Source organism: Haplochromis burtoni, unplaced genomic scaffold (genome assembly GCF_018398535.1).
Source record: "Haplochromis burtoni strain Fernald_Lab_line unplaced genomic scaffold, NCSU_Asbu1 Contig_15, whole genome shotgun sequence".
Lineage (NCBI taxonomy): Eukaryota > Metazoa > Chordata > Actinopteri > Cichliformes > Cichlidae > Haplochromis > Haplochromis burtoni.
In genome coordinates, this window is record NW_024582376.1 from 566,956 (window position 1) to 585,217 (window position 18,262).

Sequence of the window (18,262 nt, forward strand, 5' to 3'; positions counted from 1 at the left end):
AAAATACATTTCCATATCAAACTTAAAGTGAGTAAACAGGTGATAGATGAAAGGCCATGCCATGTGTCAAGCCTGATGTATAGGACCATTTCTCTTTCTCTGTACAAGCCTCCCTCTGTCTCTGCCAGTCCAGGTGTCCTTTCTATTGGCTACCACTGACCACGAGTCATTCAGGCTTTGAATAAAGACCACTGTTGAAGATGAACAGAAGTCAACTTGTGAGAGAAGGAAGCGCAGGAAGAGAGGAAGAGTGCTGACTGAAAGACAGTGTAATGAAAGAGAAGGATTTGGCCAAGTCCACCAGGGAATTTCTCTGCAGCTGGTGAAGAGAAAGGAGGAGGGAGGAGGATGGAGGACTGGAGGGAAAGGAGAAAGGAGGATCAGAAAACCAAAACATGGTTTTGCATGAATAAAAACTTTAGCTTCCATATCCAAATAATGAGAATGCAACTAAACACAACCCCATTCCCACCTTTACCAGAAGCAAAATAAGACTAAAAATGTGATCAAGAAGGTTAGTGGGTTCAAATGGGTGTCTCTAATAGGGCTTGCTTATACAGATATTTTAAAATAAAAAAACAAAACAAATGAACAAAATAAAGCTTACATAAATGACTGCATTAATTTGGGGAAAATAACAATGATGAACTCGGGCTATAGGGAGGAGGACACGCGGGTGATGGGCAGAGGAAGAAGGGAGGAAGAGAGTTAAAAGCAAGGGGAGCAAGGGAAGGGCAGAAAAAGATGAAAAGAGGGATCAGGGAGACAATGCGCTCAGCTGTGGATAATTACAGCAGGAAGCTAGCACAGGGAAAGAGAGAGAGACAAACAGAGAGACAAGCTAATTATAATTATTTTTAGTATGCTTGTTGTTATCACTATTATCATAATGGCCATCAATATCACTGTCGCCACGGTGACAGCCACAGGAAAGAACTGGAGGGCTCTGTCTCTTCTAGACCAATGAGGCTAAGCCAACTGTTCACTGGAAGGACGAATGTGTATGTGATTGGTGTATGTGTGTTTGTTTGTACGTGGTACAAACATGCAAATGTAGATAAACGGAGATTGAGAGAGATAGTATGTAACAAAGATGGCTGTCTGCATTTAGCATGAAGATGAACTGCCCAATGCTAAAGAAACAAAGAGTGAGAAAAGACAAATGAGAACACAAGAAGTGCGACAGATGCAGCCGCCTAGTCCAAAAACTGGAGGCGATGCATCAACCTTAATTCTTTCGAATGGATAAAAGCGAAAAGAAGTCCGTATAGATGTCTATAAGAAAATTACAATACTTCACCTTGTATGTTGTCAGTAAACAGTTTGATCTTAATTGCATATCTTAATTTAATTTGATGTGATGTTTAACTTTTTTTAATTATGGTCAAAAAGATGATATAGCAGGATATGATTTGCCTACCTAAATAGTGACTGCCATAATGCTAATTATGAGTATAACAACTGTCAACTTGTCGTGACTTTCATTTGTTTTATCAGCAGCCAAAAGTCAATACAGTCGGCATAGAAACCAATGCTTAATATAAAAAAAAAAATTCATAAATAAATGATAAAATAATTTTTTTAAGAAGGTGTCTGCCCTTGCAATATAAAGTTTAGCCCTTGAATGTCAGGTTGAAAAGCTAAATGGATCAAATTCAATCACAGGACAATAAACAAGGACAAGGATTCATTGCTCTATTGTGATTGCGCCATCAGTTTACTACACCAGCCTCTTCCATCTTTCCCAAACTGCTTTTAAGCTCGTGTTGCACATTTTTGTCTTTTTGTTGGTCAATTTTTGTCATCAGTTGTTTCCCCCCCAAAAGTATCAACAAATCTCTAATGTGTTTGTTTGGTAAACTATGAATCTTGTGCAACACTTTCCAGCCTAAGAAGAGGGTTTTGCTCTCTAAGTGCTTTTTGTGTTTTAGTCATTCATCCATTCAGCATTAACTCTTCTACCCAATAATGATCGGGACGTATTGCAGTATATACACTCTGTCTACACTCACTTTACATGAATCACAGAGGTTATCTGTGTAGATGGTATTTATAAGGGATTGGAATTTCAACAGCCAATATTCATTCTTGCTGAGGCAACAGAGCGAATGTAGTAATTTGAGGTTATACAGCACGGCATGATTTGAAAGAGACCAGACTGCAAAAGCAAAAAGTACAATGGCATGAGAAATAGTGCAGAGGCTGATATTTCATATGACTGACTTTGTCCTTTTCCACTGCACATTTGCACTTATTTGTTTTATTTGTTCCAATATTGCTACAGGTCATTAAGGTAGCCAACATTTACCTTATTATACAGTCCTACAGACTGTCCTACAATCCCTTTACACGTATGTTGACACAGTTGTGTATTGCTCACCGTCTTCTAGTGTTGTAGCATTGATTTCTGAGCTGGAAGGTCCTGTGCCTGCTCTGTTGAAAGCTTGGACAACCACACCATACTGGGCAAACTTCTTCAGGTTGTCCAGTGTGTAGACCTCACTGTCTCCAGTGGCCTTCATCTCCACGATGCTGTACTGCCCATTACTACCTGGGCCATTTTCTCTGTAACCGATTTGGTAACCGCGGATGACACCGTTCTGCAGCTCCTTCCTTGGAGCCTAAAGGTTTCCATTTGAAAAAATGTTCTCACATTAGAATCAATATTCATATTGCTAGATTGTGTAATGACATTGACACCTCCACACATACATTAAGATGAAAAATAAGTTAATCTGAAGAAATAATGATAAAATAATATAAGGCAAAGCTGGTCAGGAGACAGATCCTTGAAATGCATTACCTTCCATGTGACCCTGATACTCTGAGATGTCACAGGCTGCAGGATGACATCCATTGGAGGACCATCAGGCTCTATAACAAGAGAAACAATGGGACTGAGTGGAGGCATTGCACTAATGTCAGAAAAACATTATGCAACATTAACATTTCCACGTTTCGTACTTTTTCTTGAATATTTAGATCAAAAGAGGTTTCTTTCAGTTTTATTGAGACTAGCATTCAAAATGATTAGTCAAGGACAGATGTCAGAGTCATAACAGATTCAAACTCATACAACAAGCAAAAAATAAAATATTTGCCTACATTCATGCGAGTAGAAAGCAGTGCTGTCAAAAGACTTACGTGCTTCCTCTGTGCTGATAGTGAGTTCCTTACTAGCCTCGCTTTTGCCTATAGCATTGTAGGAGTACATGCGGATACTGTAGACAGATGCAGGATGAAGATCCACTATGTTGGCCTGGTTGTTGGTTGGAGAGATATTTCGGGTGGCATGCTTTAGTTCCCAGGAATCTGACAAAACAGGAGAAAATAACACATTTTACTACTTCAACACTTTGGATGGACATGGGAAGTTGGGAATGCTATTGGCATTCAGTTTAAAATAGCTTCAAAAAAAAAGAGGCTCAAATAAAACAAGCACAAACAACCTAGCAATTTTCAGTGTAGAATATACTGCTACTTTTAGGGTCTTTTGCAATACTTTAATAAAAGAAATCACCGACTTGACTTTTACTCACCTGTTTTGTTCTTGTATTCGATATCGTATGATGTAATTACGCTGTTCCCATCAAATCTCTGTGTCCACCTGAGATTCATGCTACGATCTTTCACTTCTCGCACCTCTAGCTCTGGAGGGTCAGGAGGCTCTGAGGTTTAAAATTAGACAAAGTGAACAAAAGGAGGCAAGAAAAAGGAGGAAAAAAAGGACCACATGAAAGACAAGTCCAAAGGTGAAGAAAGAAGAGCGTAGATTTGTAGCCTTTATGGTATTAAAGTGAGGATGGTACAGTACATGCTTTTGCACATGGACGCTTACCTTGCACAGTGAGCTGGATAAGGCCTCGTCCCTCTCCGTAAGAGTTGATGGCATGACAAGAGAAGAAGACTGAATCCTCACGCTCTGCTGGCTTGAGCTCAAGTGAGAAAGGCACAAAGAAAAAAATGTCAACGAGAGAAACAACTCTATGTCTGCATAGACAAATTGTGCAAAGCTTTGTGATGAAGAAGCGCCTCGGTGAAAGTTGTTGCTTGACCATGTTTTGTTTGGTATTTAGGCGACTCTGTTCACCTCACTGAAAGGTGTAACAGACACCTGTACACTCGGCACCCACTGCAGTTTGAGTGCCAAGAATTAGTTTTTGCCTAAAAAACATTTGGTTGGTGTGTGAGGTACACATACACCGACAAAACATACAAAACACTTGATCATCGGTGAGGTTGTAACACTCTCTGAATTCAGTGAACACAAAGTTGCTCCTCATTTATGCGTCTCCCTCCATTACCTTTTGTTAATATCTGAAAAACATGGCATCAGCAGGCTAAAGAAGCTCCGTGCTTTCATTTGAGCCTGGCCAGAGCAGAATTTCCGTTTTAAATGAATTAGGAGACAACCCGTGGCTGCTATGACTGCCACGGTATGTTAGAGGAAAATTAAGACATAGAGATATTGAGAATTAGAATTTCTGTTTTGAATCTGGGATAATAAAGTATATCTAATCTTGTATTCTGATAAATTAATTTAATAATAAATTAATCTCTCTAACTGTTTGCTAAATTTGTGGCCAGCACAATTTGAATTTCTAACAACCCCAAACACACAAACTGGTTTTGTTATCTTCTTTCTAATCTTAACGCTATGAAGCACAGACAAGGAAGGTACAAAAGTTGACACTGTACCAAATAGTTTGCTTTGCGTGGTGAAAGTTACAGCTGTTTCCAGAGTTCACACGTGAACTCTGGAATCTCTGGAAAATCACCATGTGATTTTCCGTTTTGGACTGTGTCTGAAGTTGCACCTTCTGATCGGTTAACTGCTAATTTTATGGCAGGGAGCTAGGAGGACAAAGACCGTTTAATGTCTAAATGAAGTCTGTCATTAGTGTTCACACGTAGAATGCTGTCGGGTAATATGTTGAAAAATTCAGGGTAGAAGTCTGGGTGTGAAAAAGTAAATCAAAAGAAAAGATTTAAAGCTCATGCATCTGTCAACTGAATAAGAGTCGGTGAGACATTAATGTCTCATTTCATCAGAAATGATCTAGATCTTCTACTATATATAAGTCTTTTTTTTATTTTTTTTACCTTGAGTGTTGACAGCACCTCATCAGTCTTTTCATTGGGACTGGTGGTAATGGAGTATCGGGGGTTGCGATCGGGGTCGATGACGGTGTCACCCCTTTCCCAGCGGATGATGATGGGCCATTCTCCCCTGGCTGTGCAGTTCAACTCCTTCAAGTGACCCTTCTTAGCCATGGTGGTGTTGGGGTGACTGGTGATCATTGCTGGGACTGGAAGGAGACGGGAAATGGAGTGTGAGATGAAGAGAAGGCAAGAATAAATGGGGTGAAGCAGGCAGAAATGGTAACAGTAAACAGATTGATGAGAGGGATGTCAGATGACAGAAGCAGATAAAAGAGGGGAGAGGGAGGAAGGAAAAGAAAGAGTAAGTGGATAATAAGCAGGGTTTAAGTAGAAAAGCAGAAAGAAGGGAAATAGCAGAGAGGAGAAAGGTGGGATAACTGGCAGTTGAAAAAGGTGGAGTTCAGAGTAGCCAAGTTCCATTGCAGTAAAGTAATGAAGAGCTGTGGTCAATGAGGTAAAGTCAATAAACCTCCTTCCTCATTCCCCAATAGTTAACACTGGGGTCTAGGTGAATGAAGAGGCAAAAACGATACACTCTACCTTTCGTGTACACTCTATACACAAAATCCCTTTACACACTCAATCTTCTCTCCCCAACAGACACACGGGCACACGCACTCATTTACACACACAAAATATCGATCTGAGGAGGCTTCTGCTGTTTTGTTTTCATCACTTATTCATCTCACCCTCCCTCTTTTCCTCTTTTCCTCCCTCTCCGCTGAGTGAAACAGACAGAATTGAGGGAGGCAGAGGAGAGGAACAGTTCAATCAATAACACTAACACCAGAAGGGGAGAGAGAAAGTGAAAGGGAGAGAGAGGGAGAGGGGCAACCCTGTGATAGAAAAACATGATGAAACTAGTAGATAGATTTATGTGCAGCTTGTTATATGTGTCTGTGTGTACAAATGTCAAAGGGTGCCAGAATATTAAGCCTTGACATCTCTGTCGTGATTACAGATTTTTGGTCAAGGTCAGTGTACTGCATAGTAAAAAATATATTGGCATCATATAACGCTCTACTAGATACTGACAGTCAATGTGTCTGTGTGTGTTTGCATACACATTCTCCATGTGGAGTTTCACATTGCATTACATAGGGTGTTACTGACGTCGAGGGCAGGTTGAAGAGATTGATTGCAGATAATGGTTAAGCTCAAAGTCATTTTGATCGTCTGTAGACAGATCCCGAGAGTCAAAAGATCAATCGCTGAGTTGCTTGCTTTGTCAATGTCTACCGCAGATACACACACACACACTTTTTTTTCATTCTATACTGCATGTTTTTTCACTTATGTCCACGGTCACCTTTGCTCTTCGAGTCTACGATGGTGCATGTATGTGCGCGTACGGTTGAGCCCAAAAAGAGAGTGTTGCGAGCTGGCTCATTGGTTTGACACGGTTAGTGAGTGCATGTGGATGAGGACCGATAAAGAGGGAGTGCTGGAGCATCCCAGATGGCCTCACTGCAGTCGTCTGCGTAGCGAAGAAGTCATACCCTGCTACATTAACCAGTGCAAGTTTGTATACTCACTCTTAACTGTGAGGACCATGCTTTTGCTGATGTCTGAGCCCACGCCGTTGGAGGCCTGACAGAGGTAGAAGCCCCGATCCTCTTCCAGGACATGTCTGATAAGTAAAGAGCCATTATTCATGATCTGAATACGGCCCGTCAGAGGCACAGGGTGGTACTGCTGTGGGTTCCCAATACCCGCTGGACAGAGAGAGAGTGAGCAAAGGAACATGAGATTATGATGTAGTTAACTGCCAGCATATGCATTTTACTTTGCACAGAATAGATATGACAATGTGCAGAGAACAGCTGACGGAGGCACATCACAGTACATAAATAAAGAATTTAGGATCGTATAAAACTCATGTACCTAATGCACCTTTGGCATGCTTCCACATGACCTTAGGAGGAGGGTATCCATCAACAGAACAGTTCAGGATAGCTGACTTCCCATAGATCCCATCCTGGTTATTGGGCTGCACCACAAACCGAGGAGGCACTGGAGAATATTAAACACGAGATTCATATTTCTGTTATTATTTCAATAACCTCTAATGTTTAGTGAGGAAATGGAGATGAGTATGAATTTAAAAAAACAACATATACTAAGAGTTATCCTCAGTTGAAATTTTGATAGCTGATGATGATGGAGAGCACTGTTAATCAACTGAAATGAGACTGCAAAGGCCATGGAATGTAATTCATATACATTTTAAACTCATCAAACTATTCAGTCACCGTTTAAAAGTATCCCTGCATCCTCTCATCGTGCAGGTTACACTTTTTACCTTAATTTTTCAAGTTGTTCAAAAAAAGGCTTTGTCTGAGGTGACATAGACTTCGCAAAAAATAACCCTTTCTTCGAGTGTTAATGTGCTGATAATTAAAGAGAGAAAAATCTAATGTTATTTGAGGGATGTGGAGATGTCCTGTAATACTTTAAAAATCTTATCTTTTTTGTGTTGTGTTGTGTTTTGAAAAAATTGGCATTAAACCAAAAAGGTATTGGAATATCAAAATTAGAAGTTAAGGATCCAGTGCAAAATCACTTCTGCCGTTTGATTTTTGACCATTTTTATTTCTATCATCCAGGTCCTCCATCTTTATTCAAGTGGAATACCAAATCTCCAAAGTGCTCCTTTTTCCTCCATTTGTCCTTCATCCCTTTCTAAATATCTCTTTCATATTCTCTCTTTTGTGCTCTTTCTTTTCTTACCTGTAACCGTGAGCTGCCTCTCTGTGCTGACAGTGGCAGCATCATTGCTGGCAATGCAGGTGTAGTTGCCATTGTGCTTGAGCGACACCTTCGATATCTGGAGGGAGCTCATGAACTCCTTCGTGTCGATAGTGATGCCCGAAGAGGGCACGATCTCCTGGCCGTCCTTGCGCCATGTGATGCGTATGGGCATGTCCCCAGACGACACCACGCAGGCAATGTACATCAATTTACCGATGGAAGTTGGAGGAAAGTCAAATGGCTGGATCAGTGGAGGAACTGAGACAGGTAGAAAAGACAGAAATTGGATGAAAGAGTCCAAAAAATAACCAAAACAAATAAGAGAAATACAAGGTCCAAGGTATAGTGGGAGGGTGAATAGATATGCAGAGACAAAGTATGGGAGAAATAGTGAAATGAAATAAAAGAAGATAAGTAAAAGAGATAGAATGGTTGGATGAAAGAGAGTGGAAAATGGAAAAGGCAAGGGTACATAAAAAGGCAAGGACAGGCAGCGGGGTGAAATAAAGGGTACATAGAGAGAAGTCAGTCTAAGGCAAAGAGAGAATGGAAATAAAGAAAAAAATGAATGAAAACAGTTAGAGGGCTGTTTAAATGAGGAGGGTGAGTAAAAGGTGAAGACACAGATTTTAGGCAGATATGAATAAATGAAGTATAGAGAAGAGAGACCAAGTCAGATGTGAAGGCATAGAGAGGATATGGGCAGACAGACAGTTTTGAAGATTCAGGGGCATCTCGAGGACATGGAGTGGGAGAGTGAGTGGTGCAAAGGGAGAAGAGGTGAAATGAGAAAAACAGTGAAGAGATAAAAAAGACTGTGTTAGACTGGGCATGGTTCAGAATCTATCATTTTCAGCTGACAGTCTGATTGGTAAACTAGTGGTCCAACTGTCTGTGAGACTGCGGGAGATCAAAAACATGATTTCTTGAGTCTTTCATCTAAGCCTTCACTCCCAAAAGCTTCTGCAGCCCGGCCTACTAGCCCACTACCCACTCTGCAGCCGCCTGTGCCCCCTACCAACCCCTCCACTCCACCCTACCCTGCCCTGCTAAAACCAGCCCATAATAGCTGCTCTAATTAGAGCCCCATCCACAGGGGGAAGAAGAGTGTTACCATGGATACCGGCAGAGGTGATGGTGGTGGTTTGGAGTGGGGGATGAAGTAGAGGTTGTTGTTGGTGGAGGTGGGGGGGACTACAGCTGAGACATCTGGGGGATTTAATCTGGGCCTCGTTAAAATTCATCTAATTAAATCAAAGACATGACAAGCACACATTCATACAAGCACATACCTAAACCCGGCAAACGTATGCATGCACGCAAATGTGCCTGTATACTCACATGTGCAAGTATGCACAGACCACTGAGCCACACAAATTTCACACATCATGCCAATGTCAAACAGACACGCACACACACACACACAAACACACACATACACACTGCACGCTTATACTCGACAACTTCCTAAAACAAACACATTGTTCTGTTGCAGCTGAGAGCAGATACAAACATACAAGGTGACATGCAGAATACACACTCATAGTCATCTCTCTCACACACACACAGACACACACATAACACATATATATATATATACATATATATATATATATATATACATATATATATATACATATATATATATATATATATATATATAATATATATATATATATAATATATAATATATATATATATATATATATATATATATATATATATGGGTGTTTTTTTACGAGGACTGTAGTATGATATGCACACACACAAATCGTATACAATAGCTCTCCTGCTCTATGTAATTGCTGAGTGGTTGAGAGCTCACACTAGGCCACTCCGCCCCTTAATCAGGGGTTATTAGAGGCAATGCATAAAGCATTGTTCTGTCTTCTCCCTCTGCTTCACTCACACCATCTTGCTCTAAACCAGTTTTGCTCCCCAACATGTCTCTTACAATCACTCTCATTAGCATTCATAATTTCTTTTTTTTTGTGACACAGTAAAACAAAGTCACATTACTATAAATTCTGGTTCTATATAATTTTGCTTGTAGCATATTCATCTCTTTTCCCTTTACAGAATTTACATCACTGAGAGAAGATTATGTGCATTCTCATGTCATAATGCCTCTACTGTATGCAGCTACCCAAAAACAGATACCGACCAGCAGCTACTGTTTCAAAGCTGTGACCTCTGTGACTTACCTTTGACAGTAACATAAACAGTCTGTGTGATAAAGAGCTGCGGTTGGATGAGCACGCTACAGACATAGGCCCCCTCGTCCATCCCTTTCTGAACATCGCTGAGCTTTAGAGTCCCGTTCTCATACACCACCTGGACAGACATCAGCAGTATTGAAGTTAAATAAGAGGATGCTCATACATATGAGACATACTTGCTTTGCAAATTAATTTATTTCCAATTTTTAAGGATTTTCAAGATTCCATACAGGGTTTTTTTTCTGTACATTACTAAATCAAATAGGACCAAAACAGTGTAATGTGTAATGTAACAGGCCTGTATCATACAATAAAAAGTAACAGCGATGCCACTGATCATTAAGTCAGTGTTTCAGACAGCAAAATCCCTTTTTATGGTTAAACACTTGCTTAAGCTTTCATTATAAAATGGATGTATGAAGATCACCTGCTCTATGTAGAGCCACACTGTCTAAAAATAAATTAACGATTTTAATATATATACATATAAATTTTTGTAATTTTGTCCAGTTATGTTATTCTAAGTTATGAGATTCATTATGGGTTTTTTTTTACAGTAAATATACAATACTTCTAAATAACAGCTGTTAAACGACAAGAACACAAGCCTCTTACGGATAATCTATACACACAGTGAGAAATATGTGTATAGATTAAATGCTTTATAGTGCTGTATGAAAAACCAATACCAAGATATATTTTTATTCATGTTATTCATTTATTTTGGAGCAGAAATGGAGAGCACTAACTCTACCTGGCGATGGTTGTCAGGCAGTAGAAGTCCCTCCTTGTACCAGTTTATTGAGTAATAAGGGTACCCAATCACACGGCAGTTTATGAAAGTGTTTCTTCCTGCTACGGCGGTGATATTCTTCATTGGCCGAATCCTTGGAGGACCTGATGGAGAGAGCAAGCAAATGGGGAGAGAAATGGAAAAACAGAAAGAGAGATGGGTTGATCAAAAAGAAGAGAGGAGGAAAAAAGAAGTGTATTAATTGACGGTGTCAGAAGCAGGTCACGGGAATTTTAGGAATAACGGGGAGGGTGGTAGGGGAAGGCTAGTGGACAGAAGAGGAGAAAAGCTTGCAGAGGAGAGGGAGAAAGAGAGGTTAAAATGGCCTGCCTTAGTGTTAAGTTTCTTTTCTGGTGGAAACAGTTTCTCACCCACCCTCAGATGTTTTCTCTGGAAAATATATTCACCTCATTTCTCACCGATGTGGGATCCTAAGGAATTTTTTTAGGTTTATGGAGATTACATATTCTAAGACGTTTACTAAAATAACCTTATAAACATGAACTACATTTTTTTTTCAGGTTTAGGCGGGGCATAAATTGGATAAAAGTGGCTCATGTCTTTCTACTTTTGATAATTTGCACTGTTTCTTTTAGGAGCAAACGGAAACTAGAAGAAGAAAACACCAACGTTCATGTTGTTGTTTACAGGTCAGACTGGGCTAGAGATGGTAATTTTATTTAATGGTACTGACATTTAAACACACCGGGATTTAATATAATTGACTGCATGACATCTCTAAAAAGAGAGCGTGAAATACAGAGAAAGGGAAAGTGAGTGGGTGAAACCAATGGGAAAACCCCCCCTGCTAAAATGACACTTGACTTTATTCTGTACTTCATTTTGTGAGAAGATAGCACTTTTACATGCCCAGTAATAACAGAGTTTTCATTCATGCTGACCAACCAATTCTGACGGTTTCAAAGCAAATCTTTGGGTGTAAAAACCCTCCCTTGTTTGTGTCAGTGTCTGAAATGCGCTTTATCTTTTCCACAGTTCTAAATTATGACAAACGTGTTATTAAAATGTTGTGGTCCAATAGTGACCACAACAAGCAACTAGTAAAAAGCTCAACTACCTCAGTATAAAGTCTTGCCAAGAGGCAGAGAAAGGCTGAGGACAGGTAGACAGGCAGTCAGGCCGACACAAAATGTGTTTCTGTTTAGCATCATTGGAAGACACTGTGAGCTATCACTCAATCATCTGTCACTTCTTTGTTGACCTCCTCGCCACTGTTCATCTTGTATCTTTGTTTTTGTCTCTCCTTCCCGTCCCCCTACCTCTCACTTCCCTCTGTCTCTCTCCCCTCCCTTTCGCAGTATGTGCCAACCTTTGAAGTCGCAGCTCTGACGAGTCAAAGATGTATTATTCAGCAACACCGTCACACACAAACACAGATACCGTGTTTGTGTGACACGCGTGTGCTCAACTATGTCTGTGTGGCTCAGAATGCTTGCTGTGGGTCCCTCGCTGAATGAGATAAGTTGGGCGTATCACATTTGAGTGAGTGGATAAGCATAGCGCTGTGCTGCTGTTTCATTTCTGAATGTCTGTGTCCATGTACGCGTCGTGGCTGTATTTGTGTCAGTTTGTGTTGCATGTAGGCTTGAAACTCTCTGGCAGCGGGGCTCATTCTCACTCCAATGATCGTTCTGGCATGTCTGCTTCGGGCAGACTCACATGTCACAACTACACATCTCACCAATGGACAATAAAAGCAGAGAGAGTGTGTGTGTGTGAGAGAGAGGGAGATGGAGACAGTGATACAGCCCTGTTCAGTGGTGTCACTCCTCATTCTTGTTATCTCAGACGACAGTGACATCACCTGTCCTGTCACCAGAGTTTACCATCACTCCCTCAACATACATTGCCACTCCCCTTCTCTTATTCTTCTCCCATTTCATGTACTCTGCCTCACCTACATCTCTGTCTTTCTGTGCCTTCTTAGGTTTCTTCGTTCAAGTCTCAGATTACTTTAATGTCACGTCCTCTCCATTAACAACTCACAGTATAAAGCTGGAAAGTTTCCATTTGAATATTCTATCTCCCTGCAAGCATGCATATGTGTGTACATATTGATGTGAATACAATTAGATAAACTTGATAGATGACTTGGTGTATTTGTCTTATCTATGCATGAGTTTACACCAGCACATATGCAGCTGGAGGACCCAAACTGCACAGCAAAGAAGACAGAACGAGACAGAGTATAAGGGCTAGTGAAGAAAAAATACACTCCCTTGTAAGATTAATGTGTAGATAGAAAGATGGACAAACAACCAAAAATAAATAAATTTAAAAAAGGAAATTTTGAAAATATACATATATACGAGGAAGCAAAACACATACAGAGAAAGAGGGAGAGATATAGAAGGGTACAGGAGAGGGTGGGGTAGGGGTCAGGCTATGAGAAGCCTCCGTATGACTGATATTGAAAAGTAGACAGGCACCTCTTACGTTTATGCGCGCTTGGTACTCAGCACTACCGGCTGAGTTTCGTGCGGCGCACCGATACACTCCACCATCACGAATCTGTGGGTTGCTGACGTTCACGTGGCTCACGGTGCTGCCGTCAGACAGGGTGTACTGACTGGCTCTGACACGCGACAGATCTCTGGCCACAGGCTCGTCATCCAAGGTCCAAGTGATGGTGGGTGGAGGCGCTCCTTTGGCAGCACACATCAGGGAAAACGGTTCACCTGGGACAACCACCCTCTCACTGAAGGAGGCAACAATACGGGGTGTGCCATCTGGAAACAATCACAAGAGATGTGAAGTGTGAATTTGGAGGAAAAATGTTACTTTTGCTCCTCTCTAAGCTAATTTCCCGAGTTCAATCTTTAGTTAAGCCCACTCTCTTCTGATTTGCCCCTAGCAAAGAGAATTTGAACAACAGGTAGGCGGGGCTTCTGTGTTTGTAGCCAGAGGTGTGTCCCTGAGATGACCCTATTAACAAGTTCCTCTTTCGCTGACAGAGCAACAAAGTCTTTAGAGCAGAATGAAGCCTGTGCTGTTGGCTCACATATACTACTTGTAAAAATATTGTGCCATTATATTTTGCTAGGAAAACGGGAAAGGGGTGGGGGGCAGTGGAAACACAGTGTATACAAGAACAACAGAGTCAACATCTGATATGACCACCTTTACTCCTCAACACAGCACGAACTCTCTTAGGCAAGCCCATTCTGTCACCCATTCTCTGGGTCAGTAATGTTGAGGTCTGAGCTCTGGGGAGGCCAATCCACGACTGAAAGTGTTCCACTCTGTGTTTTTCTATTCAGACATTTTATTGCATTAGCAGCTTGTTTGGGATCAGGGCAGAAAAATCAAGACACCTTCCAGATGATATTGCATGAGATCAAATTCTGATGGCACTTTTCTGCATTCATAATTTCATCAATTTGACAAGATGCCCAACACCACTGGCTGAAAATGCAACTCCACACCATAAATCCTCCACCGTGTTTCAGAAATGGCTGGTACCTGGTACCTCTTTTCTGATTTCATCAAATAAATTTGGAAAATAACTTTAACAGAAATGTCAAACTTGGATTAATCCCTCCATAAGACCTGTTGCCACTGCTTTTTAGTCCAGTTCTTGTGGAATACCTCAGCCTTTTCTCCCTGTCTCCCTCCCTTAAGAACAGCTTCTTGACAGCCACCTTTCCACTGAGACCATTTCTGATGAGGCTTTGGCAAAAAGTATATGGATCAACTAAAGGGCCAGATGCATCTCTCAGGTCCTATGTCATGTTTTTGCTGTATTTTTTTTCTTATTTCATAAGAACATGGTTTTCAAGTCTTGTTCATCTGCTGTAAACAGTTTTCCGAGCCTGCCACTTCTTCTTTTATAACCCACTTTCAGTCCAGTTTCACATTGCACACCATACAAAAATATGACACTTTTTCTATGCTGTTATTTTTGAGCCTCTATTCTGAGCGCACATAAAAAATTTTTGCAAGTGCAAATGTTGCATTTTGAGGATACAATTATTTTGAGCAAAGAAACGTTTAATTTGAGCCAACAAAATTCATTGCTTGGGCAAGAAATGTATTTCAGTGTTTGCTATTATCCATATACACACACAATAACAGTCCTCTCACTCAGTTGTTGGCGTTGCTCTTGCTCAGATCTCTGCTCTGTGTGCTGACGGACATCTGCAGACCTGCTCAGCGGAAAATGGCTTAACCCAAACATACAAAACACATTCTTCTGAAAATGGCCAGGTACAAGAACTGGTCTGAATATGGACGAAAACGCAGCAAACAAATCTTGAACAACTGTTGCTCAAGACCACTTACAAAAAAATAAAAATTTCAAGTCGGGCTCCTTGTAAGGAAAATATAGGGAAATAAGGAGTAGCTCAGGACTTTGTGCAGTACTCTACGTTGAGATGATTAGCTGGTTACTCCAACATTTATGGAGGAAGGCAAAGTAGACTTGTTTGGGAAAAATATGGATATGTCTTCATGCTTAAGTTGGAATGATTACTTTCTTTGACTTTCTGTAAGAGACCGATTTGATAAAAACTAAAATGATATATTCCGATTTCCTAGGATTAAGTATGGTTGTGGTTGGGCTGGGATGGTCAACAATGACTGCTTAGACTTCAGAGGGTTAATATGAGTATAGACCACTGTAACAGTATATGCATAATAGTAATCAACAAAAAGCTGTTTGTTGTTTATTATTTTTTCCTTTTCTATATGTGAACAGTTTTGAGTAATAGACATAGACAATTTCTTACAAATATTAGAAGCATAATTTTCCATACCTTCTAGGAGAATGATGGAGAAGTCCTGGGCAGTCTGGCCTTTGCGTGTGGCAAAGCACTGGTAAGCACCCGAGTGTCTTTTTTGTGCAGCAGAAATGAACAGCGTCTCATTGTGAGCACCCTGAATGGAAAAGTGCTGATCAGGCAAAACAGGTTCTGTGTTGCGGTACCAGGACACCATATAGTGAGGAGAACCTTGAACAGCACAGGAGAGGATGACTGTACTGCTGATCCCTGTCTTCAGATTTTTGGGAGACAAGGTAACCCGCAGTGGCTCTAAAGGTGGTAGAAGGAACAGGCAAGACAAAGTAAATTAAAAAATAAAAAGGGATGAAGCAGTAAGCAGCAAGCAAGCACAGAAGCCAGTTGCTACCCAAATATTGAAGGTACAAAAACTGGTGCGTGTCCCTCGGGCACTAAAAAGTGTATTATTTGCATTGTTGCGCAAGAGCAATTTTTATTGAGCTATTCTGTGCTGTTCAACACAAATAACATGTTGGTAGAATAAGTCTGTGCTTTCTGTATGTATATCATTTTTTCTGACTTTTTGTGTTTGTGTGTGCGCGCACGCTCTAAGCAGCGAGGAAAACCGAGACAGAAAGACGAAAAGGGGAGAAAATGTCAGTGAGCAATAAAGCAGCTGGTGTTAGGTGCTGGAGGCTGCTGAATGTGTGTGAGCATGTGTGTCTCTGTGACAATGAATGTGTAAGACTTTCTTCATGGGCACTGAGTGTATATACTGTATGCTTGTCCAAATTTGTGTGTGTGTGTGTCCCACCTTGCATGCCCTGTCACTTGAGGTTTGTAGGCTGTGCAATGATGTGCCCTGTGGCCAGTGTACTCAGCGTCCACTAACTCGTCTCAAGCCACCCTCAAATTTCATCTCTTATCTTTACCAACTCCATAACCTCCTCTAAGTGTTCTGTGTCTTCTATGTGTGTCACCTTTTAACATCTCTTATATTAACATTAATGTTATTGTATATATTCCATAACCTTCTCCTCTCTCTCACACACCCATCGGAAAATGGAGCGACAGGCCTGCATGACCACTGTTCTCTGTCACTGTGGAGACGCTTCACTGCGGTTTGAGAACACAGTGGGGGAGCAAGCCATCCTTAAATATCAAGCTCATGCTCGACCTAGACGAGGGTGGCCACGGCAGAACCGACAGAGCTTAAAAGATGTCTCTATTGCGGTTTGTGTCCTGATGTCACATTTGCTACTTCTGCCTATTGCACTCAGTTGCTATTTGAGGGGAACACTGGAGGACAGGAGAGGCAAATTAAAAATTTACCCACCTATCACGTTGAGGTGACCCGTCACCTCTTTGGAGCCAAAGCTGTTGGTGACCTCACAGATGTAGTTGCCGCTATCCTCGAGTCTCAAGTCTGAAATGGTGAGACCAGTGATGCGCCGTGTCCAGCGCGAGTCTGCTGGTAATGGTCGACCATCCTTTAGCCAACGGATGGTCGGGTTTGGATATCCAGAGGCGATGCAGGGCAGCTCCACATTATGCCCCACCTGCACCTCACCGGACTGGAAACTGTCCAGCACTGACGGGGTGGACTCCGTAGGGTCTGTAGGTTATAAAGGTCACAAAAAAGTTTTATTGATTTCAAACACCAAAAATCTCAAAAACTAAAACTTAAACACAAGTCTCTTTTTCATAGAGTAACTTGTTGCTTACCCAAAACAGAGAGCCTGGCTCCGTTGCTCTGACGAGTCTCTCCACTGTACTTGTGCTTTGTGATGCAGCGGTAGGTGGAAAGGGCATCTTCCTTCTGCACTTCTGAGATGTACAGCGCGCCAAATGAGGTCAGGAAGAATCGATTGCCTGTAGAGGAGAGCAGAACAGGAGCGGGTCAAAAAAACATACATGCTGTTTATGTATATCCTGTTTTATCTTTCGTAGGGCTAAATAATAACAGCATGTTTTCCATTTGATCATTTAATTACACATGTATAAGTTCTTAAGATTCACAAAGGTAACCCTATAAGCACTATATGGACAAGTATCGGATCCCAACTCTTAGTCTTTGAAGTCGATGTTTTCAGTCCCATTGCCACTGCACAGCAGTCTATCTTTAAAAACGTTTTTGTGAAGGAACGGGTTGTTCCAAAGAGCTCACTGAATTTGAGTGTGGCACTGTAATAGGATGCCACAGTCCCAACAAGTCGGTTTTCCACCCTAGATTTTCCATGATCAACTGTGAGTGGTATTATTGTAAAGTGGAAGTGTTTAGGAAGCACTTCAAAGTGTCAGGCTGCATTCAATTACAGTGTAGACAAAGTATTTAAAAGTCACCAAATCAATAACTGCAGAGATCCAAACCTGCTCTGGCATTAACATCAGCATTAAAAACTTTGCACTAGCAGCTTCATGCCAAGGGTTTTAATGGCTGAGCAGCTCCTGTAGGTGTTAAAGGTAGGTGGCCCAGAGCTTTTGTTCATATAGCATATGTGCGCTGCTGAAGAGTTGGGGCTACTATTAGGGCGACTGTGGCTCAGGGGGTTGGGAATCGCATCTGTAACCGGAAGGTCGCCGGTTCGATCCCTGGC

General features: G+C 41.2%; 1 protein-coding gene across 3 annotated transcripts in view; it reads right to left on the minus strand.

Annotated features, from left to right (window-relative positions):
- The window catches only part of LOC102293530 (Down syndrome cell adhesion molecule-like protein 1 homolog), a 97,626-nt gene that overhangs the window by 20,127 nt on the left and 59,237 nt on the right, over window positions 1–18,262 (minus strand). The window contains exons 4-18 of one of the 3 annotated variants that reach the window (XM_014330056.2): window positions 17,391–17,537; window positions 17,002–17,280; window positions 15,702–15,977; window positions 13,377–13,676; window positions 10,888–11,030; window positions 10,119–10,248; window positions 7,894–8,172; window positions 7,048–7,176; window positions 6,699–6,878; window positions 5,104–5,309; window positions 3,839–3,935; window positions 3,540–3,668; window positions 3,145–3,312; window positions 2,804–2,874; window positions 2,381–2,621 (exon numbers count right to left, since the gene is read on the minus strand). In XM_014330056.2, the coding sequence (XP_014185542.1) occupies window positions 2,381–2,621; window positions 2,804–2,874; window positions 3,145–3,312; window positions 3,540–3,668; window positions 3,839–3,935; window positions 5,104–5,309; window positions 6,699–6,878; window positions 7,048–7,176; window positions 7,894–8,172; window positions 10,119–10,248; window positions 10,888–11,030; window positions 13,377–13,676; window positions 15,702–15,977; window positions 17,002–17,280; window positions 17,391–17,537 (2,775 nt within the window). The other 2 variants (XM_042218077.1, XM_042218076.1) reach the window with 2 other exon arrangements.